Genomic DNA, 20,422 nt, shown 5'->3' with positions numbered 1-20,422 from the left:
TACTCATTTCCATATCGTACTCGATTTAATTACGGGATCTATCTGAGCATATATAAATACTGACACTCTCGTGCAAAGAAAGTTAACCACGATTGAAAGTGAGCGTTAACACAAAAACCACTATTTCACATTTTTATATTTTCAAGGGTTTCACTGTATTTATTTTTCCAGTGAACTCCCGGTTATGAAGGGAAAAAAGGGAAATACCAGTACACCTGTGACCATTTGTTTCAAAAAGTTTAAGAGAAAACACTTTCAGTTTTATGGTTTAACATTTAGTACAAATATTAGTAGAGTGACACACCACGGCAAAGTTAAACATTGATACTTTTTCATGCAAATAAAGTTAACTAAAACTGAAAGTGAAAGTGATCAATAACATAAAACCACTATTTAATAGTATTTTATTGGTAAATTAAAAAGAATTTCATAAATAATAAAAAAAGTAACAATGATAAACAATTTAATGTATAAAAAAACATTCATTAAAAGATAACATACAAAACTAAAGGCTGATAATAGGAAAACCTAAATGCAGATAAAGGCTTAAAATACATAAACATATATATATGTAAGTGCTAAGTCTATCTAAAATAGAAAATTGCCTATGTTAGAGGTGATTTATGGTGTAGAAAAACCAATCGGACCAACGATGCTATTTCAATCAATGTCGGCTATGTTTACGAAACTTGGTCCTTTCAGCATAACATATCAAACAAAATCAAGAACCATACCTCTGGCAAAATGCCAATTTCATACACAATCTAGACAAGTTATACAAGTGCAAAAATCGAATGACAAACTAAGACTGATTAAATGTAACTGTTTCCGAATGAAAAATAAAAATGAACTGGGTGGGTTTTTGACATGCAAGAATTACATCCTCTATAACTTTCATAAAGTCTCTTCTTAAGTAGATAACAAAGAATAAACTCAATTAAATCGTACAAGTATCAAAATTATCGTGCTTTAAATTTAAGACTGATATGTGTACTACAATGAAATACCACCGGTATACAAGTAACAGTTACTAATTTATTTAAAATAATCCTGCTGTCTGTACAATGTACATCCACATGCAGTACTTTTTTGTATATAAGAAACAAAGATTTTTTTTACAATATCAACTTACTGATGAATTTTTGGTAGTTCGAATATATTTTCGAACGTATTTTGCTTAACATTTTGGATCGAGCAACATGGTGATGTTTTATCACTATTTGGACACCGGATGTAAAATTATACACAAAACCACGTGTAAGGATGACCTGAACTGGCGATTAAGCAAACAATAATTATAACTCCGGCAGTGCTAGAGGTTAGCTGACAGCTATTTTCTGACTTAATGCCACACTTACTCGAACTTCTTACGGTGTATGAGTACCGATAGTCACAAGACACGGACGGAATGACGTTAACAACGATAACAATGAAATTCATGGATTTGAATATAAAACTGACACTCTAATATCCCACATTTTATACGAATACTTTCTTGGTACTAAGTAAGACTAAGCATTGTCACATTAGCTATACCGATTATGTGACAAATGGTTGCCGATCATGTTCACAATAGAATTGATAAAAAACCAGCAAAGAACCATAATCTCATATGTATGTACATAAAGAGGCAAACGTTTCACCAGGAGTTGCAAATGCATTTTTACCTCAGTGCAGACTATAGTTAAGTCATTATAAAAATATGTTCAAAAAGTTCAACCAATATTTTGTTAAATTTGAAACTCAATGAACTACCCGCTTAACTCAAAGTGTACTCCATTGGATTTTATTTCATCTTCTGGCACAAAGTCAGGCGTGCTTGACCATATCGAAGACCCATTTCCATTAGACAAGTTTGTGGTTGCAGTCGGGCTGTTTTGTAACGTAACTTTTGATTGGTTCTTCTTCACTTTATACTTCATGCTCTCCTTCTGTGGTCGGTACTTGTACCAGTAGAACTCAAACGCCAAACAAATTAAAGAAAGCGCGGTACCGACAGCGATCACCAAGAAAACGCCACCGATGTTTTCTATGCTGATGCCGTCACTTTCATTTTCTAGGTCAGGACATTGTTTCTTTTTTATGTTGTTTGTCCACCATTTGTGCTTTAGTGTTTCAAGTTGACGTTGGTTCAACAGTTTAAGTATGCTGCAAATGTGTTAAAACATGATGCTGAATATTGAATATTTTGTGTAAAACTTGACCGATATGCAGTACATAAGTACCATTATTTTAGTTTCGTCTAATTTTTTATTATCTCAGTGGAATAGGTTATATATTATTCTACAAAAAATTTGTAATTTATTTCGTATTTTGAGTTACAGTTTATATCTTGATAAAAAGGGGGATCTTTTGGTGAATACACACTTTGAGTTTACAAATTTCTATTCACGTAAATGGTCGGATTAAACTAAATTTATTTGTGGAAGAGGATTTGAAGTTTTGTATTATGTTCAGAAGCATCTTCATAAACATTGCAATTAAGAGAGAATCGAAATGCAAAAATACAATGATTTGAAACCTTCGTTCACAAGACTAATGGTTTGAGTTGGAGTAATTTGAAAAAAGAACATAACGGAGTAACTTTTCAAACATGAACATATCAAGACTTACGCATTAGAGAGAACATTTCTCAAAGGTGAACCTTCTTGTACTGCGAAAGCGAATGGTTTTCTACTGAACTCCTCTCCAACTTCCCACAGCTGGCACTGTGTTAGGGTTTGGAACTTGTTTTCAGCCGCATCACCTACAATCAAGTTTGAAGATCATTAGAGTACTTGTTAGTCTCTTAAGATAACAAGGGTGACAATTGATCTGTCTGAACACTCATACTTAAGCCTAGAACAGATATTCACTTTAAACATTTACTAAAGTATATCTCTCATTTTTTAAATAGCACTCTTTCAATTTTAACAAAGTTTATGATAACTGACACGAATTTTCAAACACACAGAAATATAAAAAAGAAATAGCAAGTTAAAACCCCCATTCCCCTAAAAATACAACTTTATTTTATTCAATCTTTGAGTAAATTTGAGATCAAGTGAAGGTCGTTATGTGAGTGATCACTCAGATACAATTATCAAAGTTCTTAGAGAAAAAAGTTATAGAAATGACAAGATTTTTATGTGATGAAGACTTGGGGAACTTCAAGCAATGAAACCATATCGAAAAACAAAGAAAAAAAAACAATACATTTAAGGAACGGCTGTTGTATTTTTCGGTCTATGAAGAAATAACTTCAATCACATGGTGCACACTAAATAACATGCCTGCACCACGGGCATTGGTGTTATTTCAAATAGACCAAAAAATATAACAGTCATTCCTTATACTTTAATTTTAGTATCAAAATTTAACGAGTAAACCGTTGATGACATCGCAGGCATATGCAAAATGTGGTATATGAGATAATGCACAATTTTTTTTATCCAATCAGAAAGCGTGTTACTGATATTATTTATTTAGTACTTACCGATGTAGGCGAAATCTCCTGATATAACCCTGCCGATTGCTTCATCAAGTGAATTAGGGAAAGTTGTTTCATACATTGTATCCCAGAGCTTGGTGTATTTATTACTCACTGGGTAGTCCCATACTGCAAGCTTGGCCCTCTGTACAGCGTCCAGACTGTCATTCAAACTCATCTGCTTCCAAATACTTAGAAAATTTAAGTAAAAGGTATATTATTTCAACATTGGATTATAACGGAAAATCCATAATAACATTTTTATATGATAGATTACAGCGTGGATTATTTAATTTTGATTTGAGTATGGCATCAGTGTTTATCAAAATTAGTAGACGTCAGTAGGAATATCACACTAAAGACCGACATATGTTAGAAGGCTATCAAAACTTCAAAGTAAAATGAGAAAGAAATTCCTGAAATTATAGAACATATTCATTTTAATGAGAAACTGGATTTAATAACAAGCTTAATAGTTTATGTTCGGTTTTGGAAATGCCGTGAAACACCAAATACACATTAACTTTGCATCATTGAACAGAAAAGGTTAAATTCACCAATTAAAGATGAGTTTAAACATTTTTAAAATGTAATGAAAAAAATCAAGATATTTACGTGTAGAATTTCTTTTCTATTTCGGCCATTCGTTTGAAATAGACCAGTCCCGTACTGCCGTTCATTGGTGCATACTGGATCTTGTATTGTGACGACAGGTCGTCCAGTGATTTGATTGGTTCATCCATTCGAGACACTGTTAGGAATGCAGCCAAGTTGGCAGTGTATGTTGCAATGACGATGAACCCAAACAACCACCAAGTTGCTGCTATAAGTCTACCTGATAAAGCCCTTGGTGCTTCGCCTCCACCTGTTAGAACAATTTTCATAAGGTTGAATATCTCAAACATTTGTAAGTTTTGAACAATTATAATAAAACTTGCGTTGACACGCGATTTTCTGAATTGTACCATCAAAAAGAAAATTATTACATGATTTCTAAAATGATTTACTTTATCATACGCTCTTTGTAATGCTAAATATGATAAAAGATAAAAGGTACCTTGTGGTGTCAGTGACATCATACAGAACCATATCCCTTCCTTAAAAGTAAAAACACGTGGTTCTGGTCCCTGGCCGTCCCATAATGCCTTGTCGTTTTGGTAACTGTACGGACTAAACTTATCAAACGCCCACAGTAACCCACTGAACAGGAAAAACGCGGCAATAATGCAAAGCCAAACATAGTTATCAAGAACATCAATGAACTTGGAGAGACTATACTCAAATTTCGGTTTCTTCATCAGAATCGTCAGTCCAACGAGGTCATAGTAAGGAACTGTAAAATCCACAACGTTTTCACGCTCTGCCATAACGGATATTGGTCCCACTGCAATGTCTGCTTTCTGGAAAGGTTACAAATGCCAAAATTGATGACAACTGAATATGATATTAGTTGTATTTTTAAGAAGCAAAAGGGTACCTGATAGCTGCTAAATAGATCATTAGGTTAAAATTGGTGATAACGTTTTGTCTTAATCAAGATACATTGCGGCAGTGTGATATAAACATTAAACAAGAAAATTCCAAGTAATAGCGGCAGTTCTAAAACCAGGATAGCATTAAAACAATCTACATCTGCCATGTAATTATCTTTGATTATTATTGACAGTTATAACTATTTTTTAAAAGTAAATTGTTGATAGTTTAGTTTGATAAAATTTTAGAATTACAGCATTTTGGCTGTAGCCGACATAATAGAGTTCAAGATAAAGGGTATGTAGTTGAAGAAAGAAGCTACAATCATTTTTCTAGATAACCTTTAAGCTCTAAGGAAATCAAAATATATCAGCAAGGTATGGAAACACAAAATCACGCCGAGAATGCTCCAGACACCTCTATATATACAACCCTACAAACCTCGTCAAAATGTTAATTATACCTTGTCCATCAGGTGTTTAATAACACCATCCCAAGTCCCGTCATCTGACATAGCGCCAACAAGTCCGTCTGGAGATTCTTCAATATCATACTCAAAATCAGCTGTTTTCGCAATCAGGTCAAGTAAATCTAAACAGTAGCCGCTATAATCCTCACGACTCACGTTTTTCTTAGAATTATTGGTGAGTTTGATTACGAATGGTTCGTACTGTAAAAAATAAATGAATTGGTAGGTATATTTGGTAACAAATGGAAATGCTTTCAGTTAATGTTATTACGTTATAAAATGTTAGGAAGAAATATTTAATTTCAGAAAAGAATAAGCTATTATAATGTCTTGGGGGATAACCATGCTTCAGATTTTACAATGACCATCATCAGTTACTGCATGGTGAAGCAGGACAAATTTACCCTCCGGAGCTCCTGACGTCATTCCTGTTTTTTTTTGTGGGAGTTCATATCGCAAGTGCCTACGTTTTTTTGTGTGTGCTGTCATGTTTGCCTTATTTTTAATTTTTATATATGATTGTATTTTAAACTGTTGCCTATATTGCGTGTATAAGTCGTCTTTGTTTCATGTTTTCATATTTTTGGATATGTTCGATGTCTCTATATTGTCCTTTATTTTTATGCTTTTATATAAATATCGATATTCAGGCAAAAGCACTATCCCATGGTTAGTCAATTTACTGTATATAAGCAATTGTTGTATATGTTTCCTATCCTCGTTTGTCTACCCCGGACTTGACTTTTTATTAGCAACTCGGCGGGTGTTTCTAGAAAAGCAGAGGACGCTTACCCTACCGGTGCACCTGGTCCATGCTCCCAGATTTTAGTGGAGTCCGAGTTGCTCATTTACTTTTGTTACTTTGTATGTATGATTTTAGTTACTTTATGTTCTTTGTTGTGTATGTTTGTTTTCCATGTCTGTTCTTTGTCCCTGGATTACATTCTTTTGATTACCCTATAACCTTGGTTCCCTTGATTACTCTTTCAGTTATCGTATCGCAGGGGCTTGCTCTCACAATAAAATATATAGCCATTGTGATCCACATGCGCTTGTCTGACCTGTTTTCAGCTGGTTTTTTCCTCTATCTCTAATATTAATATAACTATATGGTAAAACAAGCTAAAACAGGTTGACCAGACATGCGTATCATGGCCAAATATGAGGCACATAAGGGAACACTATAAAAATAAGCGGGATTCGACGAAAAATACAGAGAAATCACAAATTGTCCCCAAGCGCCTGTGCTGTGATCATATTGATAAATTCATACCTTAGGAACGATTACTACTCTGTATTTCTTTGTGCCAATGTCTTTAGTTAGTTTTTTGCCTGGATGGACATTAATGCCCCCTATTTCATTCCAAGATCCAAGCTAAAAAAAATGATTCAAGGAAACCTAGATACGGTATGTATATACATCCACTCCTTCAAATTAAGTTGGAAAGCTTTTTTCTCACAATTAGTTACAAGATTTCGTGTCTATATTACATTTTGTATGGAGGATAGACACACTGTGTAGTGGGAATTAATTCAAACGAAATACAGATCTTATTAAAACAAATAAAATTAGATGTTTAATAAATTGATAAAATGAAAAAAAAAAAATTATTGCAGTAAAATTTAGCATATATGTTTCCATTCTAAACTTTATTAAAGTCTGAGAAAGTTTGCTTGTCCAAGTTCAATAATATTGACATAAATGAGCATGTTTTGTGCGTCAACGTACCGTTTGGTTATGCGCCACTACCTTAACAAAATCTCTATTTTGCGTTGTACATGCAGTACAAAACATTAAGGGGCACAATTAATGTGTAAACATACCTGCTCCCTATTCGAGTTGTCCAGTACAATACTATTTATAGTGAGTTGAACATTTTGCCTTAGCATGCCGTTTCTGTAGTCAATTTTACCATATACACCATTCCTATGGACCTTTTGGTGGAATGAAATGTGTAAACAATAATACAAAAAAAACACCCATTCAGAATACAAAATACCAATTAGCAATGTACGGCGTCTTTGCCAAATGAACACACAATAAATTTATCCCGGACGTGACATTTTATGAGCAACTCGGCTGTTCTATTTAAAGAAGCAGAGGACGCTTATCTAACCGGTACACCTGGTCCATGCGCCATCTTTTTTCAGTGGAGCCCGGGTTGCCAAATTATTTACCTTTGTATTTAGTGATGTTATTTTGGTTGCTTCATGTTCTTTGTAGGGTTTCTATTTTCCGTGTCTAGTCTTTGTGCTTGGAATACAAGTATATACGTTTAGTTTTTGCTCGAATTTAGGTTTCCTTTAAACTTCTTTCACATTTCCTCTTCTCATGCCTTCATTCTTTAAACAATCAAGAATTATTATTCCATATTTTCTCAACCCAAAGAGATATGAGTGCGGGTTTCTTGTATAACAAAACACGATCTTGTAGTTTCTTTTTGAATGCAAGTACATTAGTAGTTATGGCCGTTATGGGATAACAATAAAGAATTGATAATTCATAAAAATATATTAATGAGAAAATTATTGGCACTTACATATTTAAAAGCGTCAATAAGTTTCTTTGACTCTTCCACTCGTGAACCGTTTCTCTCTAGAGAGACGTTTTGACAATCTGGTACCACTACAGGAGTAACGTTCACTGATGTGGTCACGACGTCTTCAAGTATCATTCTAAAGTCGTACAGGAACGCCTCATCAACCTGAATAATTGGAAATACATTTCAGTACAGGATAGTAAAATTAACAAGTAGAGGACCAACGTTGTGTCTACGCGTCTTACATTAATTAGTAAGATACTAGCACGTGACTTTATAGTATAAAAATGACCGTATTTGGAGATATGAGAAAAATTCTGCAAATCACAGAAAGTATGAACCAACATGATTTAATCCCATCAGTACAAAAACTTACGATTTAGATTTAAAATATTAGTATAACGAACGAATTAGAAGGCTCCCACCGGATACACCGCTTTCATCCGGAGTCGGTTTAGAAGCGCTTAAAATTCCGTTTTTATTCAGTTGATTGTTTTTCATAGAAGTTCAAAAGCCTTTCAGAAGCGACACTTTGAAAAAGATCACCGGGCAGTAGACAGACGTCATAATACTTACATTAAAATCCTCTATCGCAAAATAATTTTCCTTGATTTTTTCGTTGACGAACTCGATGTACTTGACCTTGGTGGTGTGATTGTAGGAAGCGTTGCCAATGATATGTATGACCTTTGCTGTGTTGCCATGTTTACATTTTGAACAGGATAAATTTGGTACCTAAAACGAAGATAAGAATTTGACATTTTTGGTATTAGTTAAATGGTTAAAGCAAGGACTTTAACTCATTTAAAAACTCAGTGATTTAGCTGTGGTAAACTATTTCTTTCGGGTGCATTTGGATAGGTTAGGTCAAACGGCTGGTTTAAAATTCATCGGTAAGTTACCTCTCTTTATGCATGTATTATTATAAATTAAAATATATATACTGACACACTGACAAATTTCAATTTGCAGTGAAAAGTAAAGTGTAAAAAGAGTCGGTTTCGGGAGGTGATATGATTAAAATTTTGTTGACTTTGTTTTGTTTTGTTTTTTCCGTTAAAAACAGGCCCAGTTTCTCTCCGGGTAAATTTTGGCTTCATAAAATAAGTTTTTCCGACGCAGTCGGTATAGTTTCGCTTTTTACCCTTTCAGCTTCAAGACGCTCTTCCATGGAAACGCAAGTCACCTGATCGCAATTCTGTTTCCCCGATTGGCCAAATACTGATAACTTAAAGGCGTTCGAAAAAAAACTGTATCGAAAACTGAACTGAAATTGCGTGCCATGTATTATTTTCTGAATGAAATGTAGAAAATTGTAAGTAAAAAGAGCAAATTTTAACTGCGTCGGTTAGCTTTTTTTAAAGATAGTACTTGTATTTCATTACTGGCCTAGATATATTCCACTTTCCTCAAACGAGAACAAGGAGACATTGATTCTCTGTCAGAGTGGTTAAAGGCAATGAGGTCAAAGATTTAAGTAGGTCAATGAATGCCAAGGCTACATCGGTTTTCAAAGACCCAGATGTAGCAAAAACATTGTCTACTATACTTGGCAAGTATGTTGTCGTACCAGCAGACAAAGCCCAAAACAACATTGTGTTTGTCTACAAAACGTTTTACATCCAATGTTTATTATCAGAGGTAGACATAGAAAATAATAGCAGTGATAAGACCTATGCTGCTACCACATTCTCCAAAGAAGAGATTGTGGAAAAATCTATAAATCTGTGTTATCCTCTTTTGGTCTCTCTACCAATGACGATGATTGTGATTTACCGTCTATGTACAGGATTCCTAAACTCCATGAGAATCCATACAGACAACGTTTCATAGCTGGATCTGCAAAATGTACCACCAAACCTCTTTCAATACTTTTAACTTCTATACTCACAACTGTCAAAGAGGGTCTGCAGTCCTATCACAACACTTGTTACTCCCGTAGTGGTATTAATTCAATGTGGATTCTGAAAAATTCGAAAGATCTTTTGGAGACAATTAGTTCAAGACTATTATCTGAATATAATAGCATTAAAACCTATGATTTTTCAACACTGTATACTTCTATTCCCCATACTCAGTTAAAATCCCGACTTAAAAACATTATACATCGTTGTTTTTCCAAAAAAGATGGTACACCTAGATACAAATATATAGTTCTTGGTAGAGATTCTTCATACTTTGTCAGAAATAATTCCAAATCATCTTCCAAATATACGGAGGAAGATGTTTACAAAATGCTGGAATTTTTAATCGACAACATACTTGTCCAGTGTGGTGGATGTGTTTTTCAACAAACGGCCGGTATTCCAATAGGAACAAATTGTGCTCCTTTACTTGTTGACCTATTCCTTCACTCTTATGCGGCTGACTTCATAGCTGATCTGATCCGAAAGAAAGAATATCGTTTGGCTAGATCCTTTGATCTCAGTTTCCGCTATATAGATGACGTATTATCTTTAAACAATCCTAATTTCGGGGATTTGATACATCGCATCTACCCCAAAGAATTTGAGATAAAGGATACTACAGACACTGTGAAGTCAGCCTCGTATCTTGACCTACACTTAGAAATCGATGGTAAAGGAAAACTATTGACCAAACTTTACGACAAACGTGATGACTTTCCATTCAAAGTTGTCAACTTTCCTTTCATCTGTGGCAACATCCCTTCAGCACCTGCGTATTGAGTGTTCATATCACAACTCATACGTTATGCCAGAGCTTGCCGAAACTACGCAGACTTTTTGTATAGCGCCAGAACTCTAACAGATAGACTTCTGGAACAGGGTTATGTTGCTACAAGATCGAAGTCATCACTACAGAAGTTTTATGGTCGTCATCATGAACTCGTAGATCGTTATGGTGTATCCATCTGCACCATGAAAACTGATTTATTCAACGATCATAGTTTTCCTTTCCTCGTTTGTCTACCCCGGACTTGACTTTTTATTACCAACGGGTGTTTCTAGAAAAGCAGATGACGCTTAAGCTACCGGTGCACCTGGTCCATGCTCCCAGTTTTTAGTGGAGTCCGAGTCGCTCATTTGCTTTTGTTACTTTGTATTGTATGATTTTAGTTACTTTATGTTCTTTGTTGTGTATGTCTGTTTTCTATGTCTGGTCTTTGTCCCTGGATTGCATCCTTTTGATTACCGCTATAATCTTGGTTCCCTTGATTACTCTTCCATTGACCTCCAAATCATATCAAGTTACTAGTATTATAAACTTTTTATGATACGTTTCGTTTGAATGCTGCTTTAGATCATTCAAATACCCTATGTTAAAGCCGTTCATGCGAAAAAATAAACACGGGTGGCTGACATCTCCATTTGTCTTTACGCATATATGTCATACACATTCATTTCTTTCAAAAGTTATTTGAACGGTCACTGAAAAACCCGACAGTTTAATCCGTCACACGCTTTTTTCGAATTTTTTAATTGTGGGAAGATGTAATGATTGCTTTTATTGAAAAAAGGAACAAAACTAATTTTTTTAAGGAAACAATAAATATCTTTAAAGAAGGTATTCCCACGATGAAATGTTTGTAGAGCCCACGCTTCGAATGTAGAAGGTAGTAGATTCCGACTATTCTGATAGTCATAGGCTTAGATGTATTGTATCTTCTCTAAGAAAAATTTAACAGTACACGTACCCTTGCATATTTTAAATAATAACCGTGGTCATGCCTAGTGAAAGATAGAAGAACCACATGTATAACCCTATCTCCTCCGCAGACCTATAACTGCTTCCTGATTTATTAAATACAGGATGTGAACAAAAAAATCACAAGGCATGAGCGCTACTCATTACAAATCCGCAAAGCTGTTTCCGTTGTACCCGTGATAGTTTTACTTTGCATAAAGGGTTGGGTTTGACTAAGGTGTGCTCTGTAATAACGAATATACCCTCAGCGCTGGAGATTGGCAATAAATTAGCGAATGATACATCGTTTTTTAATAGTCCGGGAGTGGTAATACGATCTATGAGCCATCATCTGGTTCCCCGAAATACCAACACCTGTGTTTTATTGTTTTTCATAACACAGTATTACAAAATCTTTTTTTTTCCTAAAAGAGTACGTTGCGAAAAGTATAAACCACAGTTTAACGTGTAATATTTTATGATAATCTATCTTTCTGTTTTATTCTTTACCTTCGTAATAACAAACCAGTTAAAGTTTTCATCCATCAATTCCTGATTGCTTCCCTATAAAAAAAGATATACGACGAAGAATTATTAAAATAGATAAGGACCTATGTTCAAACAGATTTGTAATTTTATTTTAAATATAGTTAATGAAATCGGAACTCCTCAGCCTTCCTAGTCACAACCAAATGTTATTTTTTTTAGTGTAGCGGAAATGGCCGAGAAGTTCCGATTAATAGTTAAAGATCTCGAACAGGTTTGTTTCCGTCAAAACAAATGAAGAAAAATGTTTTCGCCTGCCTTTTAACTATTGGAGTCATGGTTAAAACAAATCAAAATAAACTAAAGTAATCATTTTTATTCAAATGTAACAGTTATGAAACAGCATGAATCTTTCTTAAATTACAGTGTATCTCTTTTTCATTCAGCTTAGAAGTGCATTAATGCCGATGGTAATTAGTACAGTAAAATTGAATAATAATTGTGTTGTATCAATGCATTGTTTATACATGCTTTTTAATATGATCATTATTATTGTGAATTCTTTACTGTTACTCTGGTTGAAAAAAAAATTGCATGTTTTATTTTATTTTAGTACTACTTGCAATTGGCTACTCGTTGAGACAGCTTACAGATATTAGCAACATTTAAGTTGGATTTGTATAGTCGTAATTTGAAGACATATGGTCGATAGAACATATATGGTGCGGTATCCGGGTCAAAAGTAAGCATGTAAGCATAGTTATGCTAAAATCAAATTTCCCATATGCTTAATTATTTGTGTATACATACGCTTAATTCGAGTTTGCCTATGCCAAAATATTTATGCATATGCATTATTTGAATTTTGCCTAAGCTTAATTATTTATGCACAGGTATGATTAGAATTTTGCATATGCTTGATTATTTATGCGTATGCAAAATTTGAATTTTCCCTATGCTACCTTATTTATGCATGGGCATAATTCGAATTATCCATTTCGCCAAAATAATTCATTAAAGCATATGCTATATTCGAATTAAGGATATGATTTAATACTTTACCATATGCAAAATTCTAAATATACCTATGGTTAAATATTTATGCATAGACATAAATCGAATTTTGTATATGCTAAAATATTAAAGCATATCCTTAATTCGAATAAATCATATGCTTAAATAATTAAGCATATACAGAATTCATTTTTTTGCAGATGCATAAATCCAATTTAGCATATGCGTAAATTGGCACTAGTATATAACCACTAATTAGTGGGACTGCATATAATAGTGGGAACAAGCCCCTGTGACCGAACCCTGTAAAATTCGAAACCATGTCTAAACCATATACTTTTTAATGTCATAGTATATCAGTTCAACTGTGTTATGAAACTTGAAAAATAGAGGATATACCTAAACGGAACCAATTTTAAAGCCAAAAAGGACCTCTGTTAGCCAGGTTTCACTGTATTTATTTTACATACCTCTTCCAGGACACTATCCGCATTGTTCTTATTACAGACTAGGATAAAGATCTTCGTACCAATTTCCTTCAGTTTATTCATCTGTTGAATCAATTTTTCACCTTCTGCGATCTCCTGGTAAAGGTGTTGTGCCGGTATGCCAGTTAGGATCCGTTTCGCAATGGCATGTAAGTCTGAAAAGAAATAATGTGGAACATCAAAATGGAGATTTAGCGAAGAAAAATGCTGAGCTTGGTCACCTTTGATGATCTGCTTATTAACGGGGTGTGGGGGACATTAAAGTGATTTGGAAAAAAAAACACTGGAGGGAATTCTTAAAGTTTTGGCTCGCGATTGAAACAATATTTGAAACTAAATTCAGAATTTAGATGTGAACGTAACACTTAAAGAAATTGTTTGATAGCAAATGTATTAACTGAATATGTGGTCTTTTGTATTACACACTGACCATAACTAAAAACAACTACCAAATGAGAGAATATTGATAAAATTTTCCTGAACATGTTTTATATAAGATCACATACATGTAATATGTCATGCTAAGATCCCATAATGTGTCTCCCAAAAGCCATTTTTTTAGGCGAATCCAGTGTTCAAATGGATTGAAATTTCAGATTATATCATTTACTCATTTCCAAACTTCCCAATACAAATGGAGGGGTCCCAAACCCGAAACACTGGTACCGCAACTGGTTTTAGTCAGACTTTATACGTTACAAAACTAAAAAAAAAAATGCGCTATACAGTTAGGGGACGCAAAAAAACCTTTCAGAGATATATCGTCTCAACATATAAAAAATCAGATTAAAGGTATTTAGACATGAACACTTCTAGTTGTCTTCTATCTTAGCGTGTATTGGAAAATTATGAGTGACATTCAGTGATAAAAATATTGAAACATAAAACTTTCATTTATTATAATTGCACTCGAATCGACGACAAAGTCTGTAATACCGTATAATTTGAATGGTCGTTATGGAGCCTATATGTTATTGCAAATTGATAATGAACATTGCAAAATGAGTAATTTAATTTTATCGAAGGGTTCGTTGTTCATAATATCAAACTTTTTTTTTTAAATTCCATTTGTTCTAATTTATCACCTATGTTTTAATAATGTTATGGAAGCAGCTGATACATGTACTTAATTCCATACTCTTTCTCGGAATCAGTGAGTTATAAATATGAATTATAACAAATCAAACATATTCACTTGATTTTGACTAAACGTTAATATTGCATATTTTCACATGGTAACTAAAAGACTGTCCATGTAGAAACCAGACAGTTCCTTTAATATGGATGGCACTTAAAAAAAATTATTCCACGGAAATTTTAGTTGCAATATATTGTTTATATCATATGTGTGTCAAATAGTAAACAGATTTTTTTTTTTAAAAAATCGACAATTGATGACTCAGAAAATGACTTTAAAATTTCCCTAAGAAAGCAACCAAATTTTATACAAAATGAAAATCTCCCTTTTTCAGTGAATTTCAATGCTTTCTATTTAACTTATTTCTCTTTAACATTGCAGTTAATGAAAAACCAACATTCAACTTTGAGAAAGGATTCATTTGCGATATGACATGCGTAGTAAACGCCAAACACACCAACGACCGAAACACAGATGAGCGGAAGACACCAACGAGAGGAACCGGTTCTAGCAAAAAGTCACATTTAAAAACTAAATTGTCAAATACTTACCGAACGAGTGATCATACAAAATGGCAATTTTTGTGAGATTTTCAAACCGAACAATATCGGGAATAATCTGAAACATCGTAGATCCGGGTGGTTCTACTGCCAAGTGTAAGTCCGGGTCAAAGTCCACTGGTTCAAGCGTTGAAGGGTCAACGACTGTAATGTACGGTAGACCAACCGTCCTAGCAAATGATCTGATCAGCGGCCCGACATTCTTGGCAGATATATCTATCAACCCATTGACGCCTATCTTCATTTGTTCACACACTGAAAAATATACATAAAAAAGGGTTATCATATGATTTTTATGAGAAGTAAAACATTCGCTTTGGTTTGAAGCGTAAAAAGCCATTTTTATGAAATAAAGCGGAAGGAATATGTGCCATGTTTAGACAAAACAAAATTTAAAGCGTCCAGAAGCTTCCAACAACCGTCCTTTTCTCCTTTAAGAAAGTTCCCACTTCTTTAATTTGGCATTAATATGTTGACTCTATCCATAAATTAGATAACTGCAAACGCGGATCGGAACATCTCGTATGATGCCCTGAGCCCTTGGAACATGATGAGTTCATGTTCAGATTTCAATAGGTCATGATTGTGTACTGTTGCTTAAACTTCATTTCATCGCTATATTGGCAGAAACAAATGAATGATATTTAAGCATTGACAGGGTAACCTTTGCACCTGGTCCATGCTCCCAGTATAGTGGAGTCCGAGTTGCTCATTTACTTTCGTTTCTTTGTGTGTATTATTTTGGTTATTCCATGTGTCTGTTTTCCCTATCTAGACTTTATTCCTGGATTGCAGTCTTTTGATTTCCGCTATAATATTTTTTCCCATTGATTACTCAAATTGTATGCATGTTACATCATAGAATTTCCTAAATAAAACAGTTGACGTTGATGTTTTTCATTTATGAGTGACATGCATCGTCATTGCACATGTTGCATATTAGCATTTATCTATACTGGACAGAAAGAAACACGTCAGTTCAACCATTTCTTTCAAGACTGTTATCAATTACTCATGCTCAATTCGTATAATTTGGACGCATGTACGTATCAGTTATCCTTCCATGGCCTTCATACCATGGAAATATAATTCCTTCCCGCGGTCTAGCGACAATAACAAAATAATTAAAAAATCTATTACCATATAAAACAAGAGGCTCTCAGAAGCCTGAATTGCTCACCTGCTTATGTTTTTCCTAAACAGGGCAATACCTCTAACAAGTTGTCCGACAATTTTGACTCAAAGAAGACTTTGGTATAGGACTTATCATATTGACCTTTTTATCAAGTAAAAGCTTCTTTTTATTCATCAGAATTTTCAAGATATTGGCTAAAAACTGCTAAAACACAACATTTTTTTTGCCTTTCAATGGCAATAAGTATAACACGGGTTCATCTGACAACTTTGATCTCCACACACTTTTGTAGGCCTTATCATAAGGATTATTTCAGCAATTGAAAGTTTTTTTCTATATATCTTAGTTTCAAGATATTGGCTGGAAACAGTAAAAAACAAACATCATTTTCGCCTTTTAAGCCAATGGCAAAAACCCCAACTAGGAGTCATGTGACAACTTTGACCGCATTAGTCGATTGTAGGCCTATAAATGAGGATCATTTCGGCAATTGGTAGAATCGCCTAATAATTCTGGAGATATATGCAAAAATCATCTGTCTGACCCCTATGTCCTATTTTTAGTAATGGCGGCCATGTTTTCCAACGGATTAAAAAAATCAGATATGCAGAACACACTAGGAGCAGTTTGTGCGGCAGACGATGCCGTATTTTTCCTGACTATTGATAAAATCAAAGCGTATTACAATATCACAAATATCTCCCCTTTGTTGTGGACATTATAAAAATGGAAAGAAACCGATTCGAAGACAAAATATAAGACATTTTTTAAAGTTATGCGAACAGCTTTTTTTTTAATCGGGACTTTTATTAACTATATTGACAAATTATTACATAACCCCAATGAAATTAAATATAAAATGTTCAATCAGTCTTTTTGTTAAAAGCCTTTTCATCCGTATTTCAATTATGTCACAAATCTGAATTTTTTCGACGTTGGACATTGGCTACTTTCTTGCTTACGGTTGTAAAATTTAACAACGAATAGTATTTTGACGAAAGTAAATTCACGCTTAAAGGACTGTATAAATATTCAGAATATGTTTATTCTAAAAAAATAACGAGTTTTATGGTCTAATAGTAGATAAATACGCACGTTTGTTGTGATGTCACGTTGTCTTTTTCCCGACATTTCTACACGTTGCGTGCTACCCACTCTTTATCAAAAGCTTTTTTCGTTAGCTTCGAGTGAACTAATAACTATGAAATTTTAAATTTTACATGTATAGATGCTGCAGATAGTTTATTTTAAAAATAATGGTACTTGGTTGAACATATATCTAAGCGCAGCATTTTGTCTCTGTCTAACCAAAATGTCACAACATCTAAAATTTGTATATTTTATTTATTCACGCGTACACCATACGAAATTTAAATAATGGTTTTGGGATATATGCGAAAAACTTCTGTCTGACCCTATGTTGTATTTTCAGTAACAACGGTCATGTTTTTCGACGGATCAATAAAACCCACGTCAGTTCTATGCAGAACACACTAAGGAACATTCATAACAAGTTTGTTTCTGATTGGTTTTATAGTTTCAAAGGAAAAGAGTTCTGAAAAATCGTCGATGACAGCGAGCGACGACGGACGCCAAGTGATGGCAATAGCTACCATACATTCTCAAATTCTAATAAAACAAATCAAATGATAATAAAAAATAATATCCATTTGTAATAAAAATGTTTGACAGTGCATACTTTAATGTACAAAAAAACTGTTAAAACTACAAAATCTAATACGAGATATTACATGTTACGTTATGCTAAGAATACCCCCAACACACACACACACACGGACAACCAAAAATTTGCATCGCAAATTTGACAGTTTTAACATCGTTGGGAATTTTTCAGACCTTTCTATAGGTTTATATATCTTCTCTGTATCAATTTGATCCGATGGAGCATTGTAGCGAATAGAGTCGAATATTGGTCTGAAAATTCCCAATGGTGTTAGAACTGTAAAATTTGCGATCCAAATGTATGTTCGTTCCCTCCGCGGTGGCTTGGAGTTATCTTAATTGTAGTTTTTTCGAGTATTGTAGAAGATAAAATGAACTGCATGGTTACCTTCATGGAGTGTCTGCACTGCACTTCCGTTCGATTCTATTAGTTTTATTCTGCCACCCCATTGAATGGTTTTACCGGCAAGTTGAATTTGCTTTAATTTTTCATCATCTATTACGGCAACTGAAAAAAAGGTTGTAAAATAATGTCACTGCTAGCGAGAGGTATAACGAGCGATAATTGTGTGGTTGAAGTCTTTTCATTTATCATACAGATCTTTGATGTTTCGTAGTGCAAGGCCGGGTGGGGGAGATTCCGGGGGTCGAACCACCCTTTTGTTGAAAATTTCATTAATTTTGTTGTATAATTGAACAAAAAATAGCCTGGAGCCCCTCTTTGCTCCAGCTGGTCCATAATTCTAGTTTTTGTTGAGTTCAGTTTGTCAACTTACAGTTAGTTTTCTCACTTCCGTTTTCCTAGTATAGACCTACTTTAGACAATCAAGTCCAGTTTTTGTTTGTTTGTTTGTTTTTGTTTTTTTTTACTAAGTGTAAAATGGTAAGATTGTGGTTAGGGGATAGGATAATATATTTACATGAAAAACGTCATTCTAAAGTTCAAATGTTTCAATGGTTCTTTGTTGTTGTGGATTGTTTGTATTTCTTGATTTATTTACTAGAACACGTGCGCTTTCTTGTTCTCATGCTTGTTTTCCTATTTCTCCTATTAAAAGGTTGAAAAGAAGTATCATTGAAATATTAAAAATTAATGAACGACGAGTTTACGCTCAGTTTAATCCTTGATTGAAGGGTCAATGACAATGACCTATATCTTCACTGTTTAAGAACTATTTTCTAACTTTCCAAAGTCCTCTTTTGCAAACTTGTCCCCTTTCTTGAACTTAAATAGCAAAATTGCTTTTGTACGTGGGAATATTTGCCTGGACGCACTTATTTTGGCACTTACATAACCTTTAAAAGGATTGGTGAAATATTCCTTTCTTTAATTTGATTACTGTTTTTAAAGAGCGTAGTATAGCAACATAATTGTAAATGACCTATATATGTTGTGACACTATCCGAATTTGGCATCATAGAGACGCTACATAAATTAGTGTTTGTATTTATATTCATTTATTTTGTTTAAAGGTGGCTTCAGTAATATGAAAGCGACATAATTGTCTTCGATATCAAATTGCTTTGAGCTCAGAATTTTCGTTATAGGCAATTCATATAGAAAACGTTAATAGACAACAAAGTATATAAAAGGCGTAATAGACAAATGCACACAAACGGAAAGGTAAAAAATAAATCAAATGTAAAAAACAAACAAACAAAATGAATTGTAATACAAAAAAAGTCATAAATAAAATGATAAAGTCATCTGATGGTGTATTCCATTCATTCTTTTCTTCAGTTCCTATCCGCGCCATCTTTGTTTGGTTTCCCTTACGCCAAAAAGAAATTTCGATTTGATGTCAAACCGAAGCATTTCAAACTGCATTAAGACTGCACCATATAACTGATGGAATACTGAATTCTAGCAATCTGATTGGCTGTTTTTTTTTCACCCAGTATCTTTAAGGAATTTTTAAAATATTTTCACATGAGAAAATAAAAATAAAAATGTCTTAGTTTTGATGAAACGGAAAGCGTCGACGCTTTCTCGAGTATTTTTTGACTGGTACTGAAATAGTTATAAGCAAGTATCATAGTCGCGAGATGCGTATGTAGTAAAAATACGTGTATCGCTGTTCTTATGTATGGAAAACCAAAATTTTACAATTCTGAACCTCATAAATACTGACACAAACGTCTATTTTGTATTCAAACAAATGACTAAAAATGTATCTACATATTTCTTACCGAACTGCTGTGACCTAATTCCTTTCAAAAGACAGGAGACGGAGAAAATTACGACTACCAGGACATGAAATTGACTAATCGCCATTTTGTTTTCATCGTTTGCAGGTAACTAATCGATGATGATGTTTAGTC

At 33.9% G+C, this 20,422-nt stretch overlaps 1 protein-coding gene across 1 annotated transcript; it reads right to left on the bottom strand.

Annotated features, from left to right (window-relative positions):
• Positions 1–387: 387 nt before the first annotated feature.
• Positions 388–20,422, bottom strand: LOC148620748 (ionotropic receptor coreceptor Ir25a-like). The gene is made up of 15 exons (XM_088574514.1): positions 20,291–20,422; positions 18,489–18,608; positions 15,274–15,537; positions 13,567–13,739; positions 12,107–12,160; positions 8,528–8,686; positions 7,952–8,116; positions 7,236–7,346; positions 6,685–6,786; positions 5,406–5,612; positions 4,527–4,869; positions 4,085–4,334; positions 3,476–3,660; positions 2,614–2,746; positions 388–2,148 (listed from the first exon to the last, which is right to left on the bottom strand). Exons 1-15 carry the CDS (start codon positions 20,373–20,375, stop codon positions 1,752–1,754), a joined length of 2,748 nt encoding a protein of 915 aa, XP_088430640.1. The 5' UTR covers positions 20,376–20,422; the 3' UTR covers positions 388–1,751.

This window comes from Perna viridis, chromosome 3, assembly GCF_037379345.1.
Source record: "Perna viridis isolate PV_CMFRI_1.1 ecotype Kerala chromosome 3, ASM3737934v1, whole genome shotgun sequence".
NCBI classification, from domain to species: domain Eukaryota; kingdom Metazoa; phylum Mollusca; class Bivalvia; order Mytilida; family Mytilidae; genus Perna; species Perna viridis.
The sequence above is the reverse complement of the archived record's forward strand: the minus strand, read 5'-3'. Positions and strand labels throughout refer to the sequence as shown.